Source organism: Lissotriton helveticus, chromosome 2_1 (genome assembly GCF_964261635.1).
Source record: "Lissotriton helveticus chromosome 2_1, aLisHel1.1, whole genome shotgun sequence".
Lineage (NCBI taxonomy): Eukaryota > Metazoa > Chordata > Amphibia > Caudata > Salamandridae > Lissotriton > Lissotriton helveticus.
The window spans coordinates 983,442,132-983,454,549 of NC_136059.1; the positions used below are offsets into that span (position 1 = coordinate 983,442,132).

The following is a 12,418-nucleotide window of genomic DNA, read 5'->3' on the forward strand; positions in this document are numbered from 1 at the left end:
GTTCCTTGGTTTCCTCCCACTTGTCCCACCGACATCCATAATAATCATAGTTACTGGAGAAAATACAGTTGTTCTGCAGAAGCTTCATCCGTACTTGAGCCTGCTTTCGAACTCATTTCACTTTCACTGGGTCTTTCACCACAGGGTCTTTCCACTTTCTCTTTCATTCTCAGATAATCAAATCTTTTCGCGAAAGTGAATATTCGGCCATGTTGGTAATCCAGCCTGTCTCTAGTGAATTTCCATGCTTTTCTTTCCGTGGTCTGTGCCTCATAATTCTGTATGTTCTTTTCCATCTTCATCAGCAGATCCTTAATTAATTTATCCTTTTTCTGCATTTCGAACTCCTTCGTGATCCGATCAATAATCACGGTCTGCTGTTTCATCTTTCTCTTGGCACGTTTAATCAGGGTATGCATTAACTTATTGGAACATTCACCTGTATTTTCACACCATTCTTGAATTAGATCTTTAAGTGCAGTGTCCCATCCTGTTCACGAGATAGATGGGAGTGTGGAAATAACATAACCACTAATCTGAGTTTGATTGGGGAACAAGACATCCAATAATCACTGAAAAATGAATCTACACTGAATAATGCATGCTTGCGCACGGACACTCCACAAGCGAGAGTGATTAATCACGCAGTATGATACTGGCACATACAGAAACAGTCCAAAAACTGTTCTTTATTTTCTGGTTGGACACCATAAAACAAGATAAGAAGCAGACTAAGGGCCAGTATATACCTGCTTGTTTTAGGTGCAGATTCCTGCACATCATCCTTAAAAATAGGTAGAACCTCAAAACACTGGGAGCAATATTCAATTGCCCTGACGAAAGCCCAGGACCCAGTAGGGCCAGATTCTAGGGGGTGAAACATGTTGGCTTTAGGGTCATAGGACCATAATATCCTCAATACCCTATTTCCCCTTCTTTTTTAATATCCCCAGTAACTCCACGAATAAAGGGATACCTTGGAGTTAAAGGAGGATTTTTAATCTTTAAGCCCTCTGGTCTATTTTTCTTAAGTACTCCCTGAAATATGGTTGAGCCCACCCTGACCTTTAGGAGTAAGGGTGAACCCGATGATGAAGCATGACACTACTAGAGTGTGTGAGGGTTATAAAACAAAGAGGATTTTTTTCCATTCCTGCCCTTAAACGGACGGTGTACCACCTGAGGAGAGTAGTGCCCCACTTATCATACACATACAGGGCTGGATACTTTATGTTTGACTAGTATTAAGTAGGGAGGACGTATCCCTCCAGCACCTCTTTCAGCCAGTGGAAGAACCTCTCCATCCTTCTGACTTGGTAGAGGGTTTTCCACCCTTCTCCAGGTCTAAATGTATTAACTTTAAGTATAGTGACCTCAAATATAAGAAGACTTACATCTGTTTTGAGGGGTGCAAGCACCAACTAACAGGGTGCAATTGCAGGCCTGCAGTCACAGTTTAAGTGGTATCAAATGGGGATATGTAACATTACAATGCATGCCATTACATTGCATGCTGTTGCAACGCCAAACTTAACCCCGATTTTCTGTCTGGGAGCGCTGGATGTTGGAATAGATATGTTTTCTATTCCACCTCCAGTGTGTGCAACCTACGTGTTGGAGTGAAATCCAACACCTTCTACCCCCTGCTGCACACCTTTTGAGTTGTAACTGTATGCGATGTAACTGCATGCGTTGGAACGGTCACGTTGTGAAGGCTGCTTCCCATCTAATGGATGGCACAATAAAGGCTGCGGCCCATGGGAGACCCTGGTGTACCTATGCCCTGGGTACCTTAGTACTGTTTACTAGGGACTTACAAGGGTACACCAGTGTCTAATTGCGGATGTACAGAAGTACTTACCATAGTCAATTTAGGGAAGAACACAGTGATTGAGGTCCTGATTAGTAGGATCCCTGTCAGACTAGTCAAAAACATACGGACACCAAGCAAAAAATGGGGGTAACCATTAACGCAAAGCCTACTTTTCTACAGGAAGCACGCACTTTTAACGGGTCGAGCTCCAGGCGCTTTTGTTTCATTTGTGTTTAATGTGGAAGTCAACCATGTCTTCCAATACACAGGCGTGGGTGGAGTCTGTAGAAAGTTAATGCCAGCTCGTAATAGCATCATGTAAAATAGTGCGCAAGTGGAATGCAGTAGCCAAACAAATTAGTTTCATTGGCAAGGAATGGAAAAAAACTGGATTATCTAATTTCTCCAGGAGACGTTGTGGCAGATCAAATATATATATTACCGCCACATGACTAATAAACAGTACTTCGCATCATGGTGTACCTGGTAAAAGAACAGGACCTCATGTTTTTTAGTAAATCAAATCTCACATTTTGAGAATGACTTATTTGCAGGACTGGTCTGCTGTGTGAAGGGAGAACGGCTGACAGCATTTGATATCAGAGAACAAATGTTTAATGCACACAAAACAGCATCAGATTACACGACTCTGGCAGCGCAGGACAACAATTCACAGCCTGTCTTCGGCAGGGCTATTTTTGGGCCGCACCGCTGTCAGTGGCAGAGGGGGCCCGGCTCTGCGCCCTTTCTGGCAGCCTCCTGCCCTCTTGTTCGAAGGCTCGCATTTGTTTAGGAGCGAGGGCCCGCTGCCCGCTTACCGGGGAGGGGGCATGGCGGGGTGGTAACTCGGCAGGGAAGGCAGCCTGCACACAGGGAAACTCCCACAGCTGAGGGGAAGGGAGTGTCGAGAGGAGTTTGACAGTCCGAGGAGCTTCGGCAGCCTAGAGGACATGAAAACGCACTTCGCCTCCACATTACGATAATTTCCCCTCAGTGCCTGTTCAAACAACTTGGGTTGTTGTAGGTACTACGCGCACTATTCATAGGATAATATTTTACAACATTGCATTGGTGTGAGAGGGAAGACCGTCAGAAACTGTGTGGGATCCCTCGAGTGCCTGGAACCGAGGAACAATTAAAAAAAATCTGTGGCTTCGGGACATCAGAAGTGCCACCGCCCTCAAAGGAATAAACTTGTTTAATCGCTGGGAGCCTTGCACAGGCTTGGGACGAGCCCGGCAGTGGCAAGACCGCTTTCCTCAGAGCAAAGAGGTGCAGCTGGACAGGGCAAGTCGGCGAGCCCCCCGCAAGAGGCAGGCGCAGGAAGGCACCCGAGCCTGGCCATGGAAGGCACCCCCATCCCCGTGCTGACCGTGCCCACCGTGCCCTACGAGGACCAGAAGCCGGGCGCTGGCGGGCTGCGGCAGCCGGTCGCCCTCTTCGAGGGCCGCAGGAACTACCTGCAGAACTACATCCAGTGCGTGCTGTCTTCCATCGACCTGCGCGACCGCCAGGGCTGCACCATGGTGGTCGGCGGAGACGGCAGGTACCTGGGCAGGGCGGCCACCGAGACCGTGGTGCAGATGGCGGCGGCCAACGGGGTGAGGACCTGGGAAGCGAGGCATAGGTGGGGCGGGCAAGGGGTGGGGCGTTTTGACAGTGTTTGTTGAACAATTGGGGGTTGGGGTGGTTGGGTGGAGGAAGGTTTGGAAAAAGTGGGACCGAGTTCGAGGGGAACGGGTTTGTTGATTCTGACAGGTGGGTGAGGTCAGATCTGATGCATGGGAGGGAGAGTGAATACACTGGAATAAGATAATAACCTCTTTTTGTAATTAGCGCTGAATATCACACTTTTACCGTTTCAAAGCGCTGCAAAACAGATGTGATTATTGCCCAGTTTATGGTACTTAATGTACCTACCTCGGCAGGATGGAAGACTGAGTTTGCCTTACTGGGATTCAAACTCATGATGGTGAATTTTTAGCTCCCCTCAGAAGTGAATGTAGTTGATCTGTTTTGTGCTGTGCTATAGCTTTGCCAGGAGCATTGTCCCATAGAAGTCAACAGAAGTGATATGTTTTAGGAGTGTGCTGCAGATGTGCTGGGGCGGTGATCCAATTGATGTCCACAGAGGTGATCCATTTTTGGGAGCATCGTGCACATCTGTCTGAAATGGCGATCCGTCGAAGTGAATGCTGGGGCTCTGTTTTGGGGTACTGTGGAATTCTGCTGGGCAGAGGAACCCCACGGAAATCAGTAGAAGTGATCCCATTTGGGGAGAATTTTACAGATTTGTTGGGAGGGTAATCCAATTGAAGTCAATGGATTTGATCCATTTTTGGGAGAGGGATAAAGGTTTCTCTAGAGGAAAGCACCCATCTAAGCCAACTGAGGTGACCCATTCTTAGGAATGTGCTAAAAGTTTGTTGATACAGTTATGCCACTGAGATGAATGTAGGTGATCTGTTTTTAGGTGGGGTGTAACTTTGCTGGGAAAGGGATCTCACTGAAGTGAACTTAATTGATTTATGGCAGGAGAAGAATGCATCTTTGCTGGAGATAGGGATGATCCTGCTGAAGCCGATATTGATTATTCATTTTTGTGAGCGGGGGTCAGTATTGCTGGGAGGGTATGCCACTGAATTCAACAAAGATGATCCATTATGGGACCATGACACAGGTTTACTAGGTGATACAACTGAGCCCAGTGGTGGGGTACTATGTTAGGCAGCACAATGCAGGTTTAGTGGGGAGGTGATTCCATTGAAGTTGCTGAAGGGGCTCCAATTTTATTAGTGGGATACTGGTTCTCTGGCAGGGTGATCCTATAAAAGTGTAAAGAGCTGATCCATTTTTAGGAGCCTGTTGCAGGTTTCCAAAGCCTTGATTCTATCAAGGTTAGTGGAGATGGTCCATTTTTGTAGTGTGACACACCATTGTTGGGACTGTCACCCCCATTAAAAGCAAAGTAATAGTAAATGATCAATTTTAAGGGCATGTCACAGGTTTGCATGGACGATGACCGCCCTGAAGTTATAGTAATTTATTGGGTGAATGGAAGCAAATTTGCTTGGAAGATGATCCTCTGTAAGGGAGTGTAGGTGATATATCTTTTCGATGTGTGAATCAGATTTGGTAGGTGGGTGAACTCACTGAAGTTAATGTAGGTAATGAGTTGTTTTGGTGTGTGATGCAAACTTTTCTGGGTGATCTCAATGAAGTTAATACAGGGGATGCATTGTTTCAGTGTTCGATGCAGGCCTCCTGGGTGGGCGATCTCAGTGAAGTTAATGGAAGTGATCTATTTTTAGAACCATAATGCAGAGTTTCAGGCATCGCAAACCCATGGAAGTTGACAAAAGTGATCTATCATTAGAGGTGTAGTGCAGAGTTCCAGGGATAGTGATCCACTTGAAATCAATTGAATTGATGCATTTTGGGCCATGAAATTCAGATCTGCTGAGTCTTTAATCCAATTGAGTTGTGTCAAAGCCCTTGTCCTACATAACTCCCATAGTTTCCTTCTATGAGCAGGAGTGACTTAGTCCTGAAAAATCCTGAGTAATTCAGAAGTTAAGAGTAAGTCACACCCAGGCAAAGAAAAATCTTAGTGAATCAGGGCTCACTGAGGGTGAGCCCAGGCCAATTTCTGCCAACACTCACAATTTCAGTATGAACATATACAATAAAACACATCTACTCATTGTGGAGTGAGACTAACGTTTTTGTAGGCAACGTACATTTTCATATTTCTTAACAAGTTACTGTGCACTGTTGAAGTATTCCCTGCTACAATGTCCGTCAATGGGTTAATACAGTTTCTCCTCTTGTTGCTCTAAGATCTCACTTGGGTACTTTTCCTAATGTTGCTGTGTTGCATAATTACAATAGTGTTTGGATACTACACAAACACCCTATTAGGCGTGCCAGCACAGATTTTGAGACGCATTATTATCACTTTTTTAAAAATTTATTTTCATGCGAACTACTTTAGAAATTGATTTTGCATAATGCATGTTCTGTCTGTGCTGCTCACTCTAATTGGTGCTCTTCTCCTCTCTCCCATGCCCATGTTGCTCTCTACTTTGTGCACTTCTCCCTCCATCTTAAGTTGCTCTCAGCCTCGCTTGCTTCTCCCCGCCCCCTGTTGTCCTTACTCTCTCTTGCTCTTCTCCCCCTTGTTTCTCTCTCCCTCCTCCTGCACCTGCTCCTCTCACTAGTTATTCAGTTGCACCTTCAAACCACAGCCTTTTTTGTATTTATTTTGTGCTTTTGTACAAAAAAGTCTTAATTTTTGTATGTACTGATCCAAGTGGTGTCTAATGTCTTGCATCAGTAAATAAAAAAAAGCAAAGCAAATGATGCCCACACCATTCTGCTTGCGTGCGTTTACCCTGTGACCCATGCATGTGTGAGTGCTTTTTCATGCATGCGCACACCAGCGGAATGACTCAACCACAAGCAGTGGTTGCATCATTGCACCTTGTTTCTTTTTCTTTGTTTGCTGATGCCCCACAACATTGGAAGAAGCATTTTGTTTTTTCCTCAACACTGTGTAGCAGGGGTCTCCAACAGGTAGCTCGGGAGCTACTGGTAGCTTGATAGTACTCTGGAAGTAGCCCCTGAAGTGCAGCCCAGCACAGTACATAATTCAGAGGGTCTAGCTATATTAAAGAAGGCAAAGCTGCACATTTCTGTTTCCTTTGGAGTGGCCGCAAGCCAAACTGATAGATGGGCTACAAACTTACACACAAACATTCACTGTGAGAGCCTGCAGTTCTTGTAACATGACTAACATGACTATCTGTCTTCCCTTTCAATTTAGCAAAGCCACATGGAGAATGGCCACTTTGCAATCCCCACTCCAGCAGTCATAGCATACATGTTATGTGGGGCCATAAAATAAGTGCCAACAATAGCCAGAGTAGAGTCACTAAAACGTGTGACTGCTGGAGACATAGTTGAAGTGTGTGAGAAACCATTAGCAGTCCTGTATGCAAGGAGAGCAGAGGCTGGATTGGTACTTGAGACAGGTAACAATGATGTTTGTTTCAGATGGTGGGAGCGGAGAGTGCATGTATTTATTTGCATTAGTTTAAATGTTTTTGTGTGCATGTGTACATATATGTGCAGTAGCATGCATGTGTTGTCTTTGAGGTTGGCATCATGTCTCTCCTGGAAAGACTCTCTCCCTGGATATCGTTGCTTGTGGCAGGGAACACCAAATGTGCCCAGTGCCTCCACAATAGAGGTGTAATATCGGACACAAGTATAACTATTCCTGAAATAATGTTGACACTGACATAATATTGGTAAATTTTGACATGTGTTGGGCATCCCTGGAGCATAATAGCAACTATCCAAGCCATACTGTGAGAATGATTGGCCTAACTGTAGCCATGTGTCAACTAATCATGACCATCATTCGAATATTAATGTACATGACTGACAAAATTGTGGCCTAGACATAATGTTGGCCACACTTGGAAAAATGTAGGCATATTTGGCAATATGATGGGCTATACCATGGGCGGCTATTCCGCTGAGGAAGAGGATCGTCTCCCCATTGCCTCTGAGCAGCAAAAGAAAGGAAAAAATAAAAGATTATAACTAATGTTATTATCATTTTATGTTGCCCTCCTGCTGCGGCAGCTTGCGTGAGGGGGCAGGATGGGGCTGAAGAGCAGAGGAGGAGGGTACAACCCTCCTAATTGCTCTATGTCTGTTTGGCTGGCCCTCTCGGGCCGCTCAAACCAGTCATGCGCACTTTCCCCCTTCTCCATGCATGCTGCATTACAGCCTGCATGGAGAACATGCCCACCCCTACAGCCCCTGGCTGGGCTCCATGTCACAGTGCTCAGACCGATCACAACTCTGCATTGCAGCGTTATGATTGGCTGTGGGCAGCGTGGGAGCTCTGGTGCTTCATCCTTCCTGTTTCTTACAAGATGCCAGGAAGAGGACACAGGAGAGGCTGCGGCAGCCAGGAGGTAAGTGATTTTTTTTTTTTACAGTGATAGTCCTCTCCCCACCCCTTCCCTTCCCTCCACCATCACCCGCCCCACTGCTGCTTCTAGGTAGCAGCCGTGACTGGGTAATACCTGAGTAGTTGGTACAGAATCTGTAATTGTAATGCATTTGTAATAGGGTTATCACAACCTGACGTGGGTACCATGCATGAAAACTTGTTTTTGAGGAAAACATTGAGTTTCTTTTCTACAACAAGATTTTCTATGAGTGTGTTAACTGAAAATGGAAACTGAATATCTGATAGAAAAACATGTATTTTAAGAAACTGATATGCTGATGTTTAGAAACAAAAGAATTGAACCACTGAGACATATTTCAAGCTGCTCTTTCAATGTTAGTTCGTACAGATTTAGGGAGATTTATAGCTGTGAGTATTTCCTTTGTGCTAGTGCACACTTGCTGCTGTGGCTGTTATTTCAATTGTCATGTGGCGGTATTTAAATTGATTAAGCTGGCGCTGCCTTGCTTTTAGTAACTCTGTCTTATGTGCTGGAGTGTTTGATGTTCCAAGTAAGCATAGTTTTATGTACATTCCAATCTTCACATTCATTTAGCTTGAAGACATATGTATGGTCAAGGTACGTAGATATGAAGTTAAGAATATTACATATTTTCAATATATGTATGAAGCGCCATGATATTGTATTAGTCAGTATTCTTAATATGATATTTTGGCATGATGATTTTTTTGTCACTCGATATTGTGACTTAAGTCTGGGTGGTCATTACCAGTAATCTTGCAAAGTGTGGTCATTATTCTGATATCTGATATGGTCACCACTGCCACCATGTTGAAACAGATTAGTATCTTAGGATTAGTTAATTACTAATCATAAGTAGCTTTATATATAGAAAAGATTGGGGACCACTGCTGTCTAGCATTTCTAAAAGGCATTGGCAAAGCCAGTGTGTACCACAGGTGAGATCTAGTGGCTTTGGGAATGTTTGATATCTTCTTGTTGTGGAAAATGTTTGTTTTTACACCCACATGTGACCTGGATTTGTCATGTAAAGAAGTGTATGAAAGAGACAGGTACACAAGCAGACAGAGAAGGAGCTCCGCACCGACCCATAGATATCCTGTTACCCCGGAGGCGGACGGGGTCGAAAAACTCACACAGGCCAAATCCAGTGATCGGAGGTCCTCAGGAGAAGACTGGAGACCATCACGCGGCCCGAGGGTACCAACGTATGCGAATGCGGTGCACCAGTATAGACGGCCTACTGCGACCAAGATGGCGGCATAATTGCCAGTGACGGCCCGGAGACGGGTCCCGGAAGCTCAGTGGAGCCCCTGCCGGCACAATTGCAGGTGAGGCCCTCCGCCTCCGGGGGCTGGCTGCGGGCCCGAGGAATCACGGTGAATCTGCTGCGGGGATCCGGAATCGCCGAATCCTGATGCCGGATGGCCTATGATGACGCAGCTTAAGGAACGGAGGCACCTGATGATGGCCGGAACGGAGTAGCGGCTCGATTGCGTGCCGTGAGCTGGCGGCTGACCCTGCGGCACCAGGTGCATACTGGAATGGCCTGGGCTTCCGCGCTTAATGGGAAATTGAAGTGTGGCCCCTGAGCAGTGTGGTTAATGCGTGAGTTGGTCGCCAGACTTTAGATCCACCTGGAGGCCCAAGATGGTGACTGGATGGCGTTTTAGCACTGATCGCAGCGTAACGGGCAGAAGACACATGGAGAAGCCGGGCACATCCCATAAGCGACTTTTACCGGTGAGTGCACCCACTGCAGGGGGGGGACTGGGGTGTAGGTAGCTGACTGGCAGAGGACATTCACCCGCCCAGCCCTGCAGTAACTTGAACCTCCCTCGCCCCTTGAACCACACAGGGCTACATGGTTTGGCCCACCGAGTTTACACCAGCGGGGCAGAGGGTGGTTTAAACCCTCTGGAAGCCGGATTTTCACAGCAGAAAAGGCGGCAGTAAGCACCCAAGCCTGCCTGACCCTAAGATGGCACCTGGGCAGAATTAATCATGGCCAACAGGTCGATGAGGCTGTTCCTCGAGGGTCCAAACTCCAGCCCAAGGTCAGCAGGAGAGCTGAGTAGCGGTGGGCGATGCCCCCGCTGCATTAAGGTTATGAGTGCAACAGCACCTGGAGTGGACACCGACCAGACCTCGCGCATATCCCCATTCCAACTTACCCTCCAGGTCAGGAAGGAGATCTAGTGGTGGTGCTCGGACGAAGTCCTAAGAGTCCAGTCAACAACTATAGTGATCTCTTTGTAAAAGATGACTCTAACCTTTAGTGCCTCCCAGTAATTCACCAGATGCTGTAGATGGAACTATGCCGATGCCCCCTAGGCGGATACCTAAACTGTTTGTACCTACCGCGGAGCCCCAGCAACCTTGGCCGATTTCCGGTGGAGCTGTCCTATGCACCTATAGAGGTGTCTGTCTCTGGTTCACCCCCTTGGCCATCACCTACCCAGCTGGTCATCTGACATTGTTTTCCTCGTCTCCTTGTCTGTGTTTCCTTCCCTCCCCCTCCTCCCTCTGTGATTCTTTGATTTTACTGATGTAACTATGTAACCTGTAACATGCTGATCCTTATGTAAAGTGCTCTGATACCACTGGGTCTAGCCAGCACTATATAAAACTTCGCAAATAAATAAATAAATAAAATAAGTGAGTGTGAGAGTATTATGAGAAAGTGAGGGGGACAGAGTAAACAGAGAAAGAAAGAAGAGAGAGATTAGGTCTAAATTATGGCGACAGTGGGAAAGGAAGGTAGAGACGCGAGTAAAAGATAGAGGGGGAAAAACCAGACAATTGTGTATGTGTGCGAGAGTAAGACTGAGAATGGCGGAGAGAGTGATTCCGAAAGAGGGAGAGCGAGAGCGATAGAGAGAGGTAAACTGAGTGTGTGAGAGAGAGAAGGCAACTTAGAGCAGGGGGAATAGACAGAAAAGGAGAGAGAGAGAAAAAAGAGGACGAGAGAGTCATATAGAAGGAGATACAGCAAGCATTGGTAAATGCATTAGGTTTTGCCTATGTGATTAATAATAAGCTGTTTTTTTTGTAAGTTGTAGCTTGCTGAGTAGGTGTAAAAAATAAGTTACAGAAAGTCTGTTAAAGTGTTATGTCTTATTTATGTACAAAATGGACATATATGGTGCTGTTACTAGTGGTATAGTACAAGTAAGGAATAGCAACATTTTGAAAAATGAAATGATAGAGGGAAATACTAGAATTAATTGATGTAATAGCAATATTTATGTGTTTAGAAGAGCTCTGAAACTTTTGGGCCCGGTGCCACTGCACCTGCTGCACCATTCAAATCATGTCCCTAGTGCCTGCAAAATAACTGCACTTGTGACTGCCTATATAATAGTAAAAGATTGTAATATTTGGTGTTTAGAGGGGTCCCTAGAGCGTTTGGCCCCAGTGTCACTGCACCTGCTGCACCATTGAAATCATGACCCTACTGCCTGCAAAGTAACTGCACTTGTGACTGCTTGTTTAGTAGTTTACATATGACAATATTTGGTGTCTAGAGGAGTACTGGCAACGTTTGGCCCCGGTGTCACTGCATCTGCAGCACCATTCAAATATTGGCCCTATTGCCTCAGGCCAGTCCAGAAACCTCAGGAGCTCCAGCTCTCTACTGCTCACCCCACAAAAAACTCGCCAGCACAGAACCACAGCCAAATCTTTTGCTGGTAACACACCTAAAATCTGGAACTCCATTCCACCCCACATTAGAACAATCCCCTCATTTTGAAAATTCAAGAGTCTACTCAAAGACCTCTTCCTCGACCGTACTCGAGGGAACTGACAGACCCTGGACAGTCCCTCAATTGTCACTCCATCTTTACTAAAATTCGAGTCCGACAACACGGTCGCAGCTCAATATATCCTCTGTGTACAAACATTTTGATGGCCGATTGTGTATGGTTGAATATCAGACCCTAACCTCTGAAGCAGTTCAAGAAACCCTTCTATGTTTAAATGTATTCATTTATTTATTCATTTTGATTCCCGTTCTGGTTTGGCTGAAGATCAGATCCTACCCCCGGCGCTTCTACCCTGTAGCTATTTGCTAGTCCCACGTCTGCCCTAACCCACATGTTCCCCCACTCTCCTGGATCTCATGTCTGTTCACTATTTTATATGATGTATATGTTGTGAAGCGCTCTGATACCCTTTGGTCTAGCTAGCGCTATACAAAACTACTAAAATAAAATAAAAAATAAATAAATAACTGCACTTGTGACTGCCTGTTTAGTAGTAAAACTTAGCAATATTTTGTGTTTAGTGGAGTCCCTAGAGCTTTTGGCCCCGGTGCCACTGCACCTGCTGCACCATTCAAAGCCAGCCCCTTTTAATTGCAAGATAACTGCAATCCTGTCAGCCTGCATAGTAGTAAAATATATCAATATTAGGTTTTTAGAGGAGTTCTGACAAGGTTTAAGCCCACTGACACTGCACCTCCTGCACCACTCAAATAATGACCCTGTTGCCTGCAAGATAACTGCACTTGTGACTGCCTGTTTAGTAGTAAAATATACCAATATTTGGTGTTCAGTGGAGTTATGACAACTTTTGGCCCATGTGCCACTGC

At 45.7% G+C, this 12,418-nt stretch overlaps 1 protein-coding gene across 1 annotated transcript in view; it reads left to right on the forward strand.

The window, feature by feature from the left end:
* Window positions 1-2,556: 2,556 nt before the first annotated feature.
* The window catches only part of PGM5 (phosphoglucomutase 5), an 827,968-nt gene continuing 818,106 nt past the window's right edge, over window positions 2,557-12,418 (forward strand). Inside the window, exon 1 of the mRNA XM_078675734.1 lies at window positions 2,557-3,414. Coding sequence (XP_078531860.1) covers window positions 3,157-3,414 — 258 coding nt within the window. The 5' untranslated portion in view covers window positions 2,557-3,156. The remainder of the gene's footprint in view (window positions 3,415-12,418) is intronic.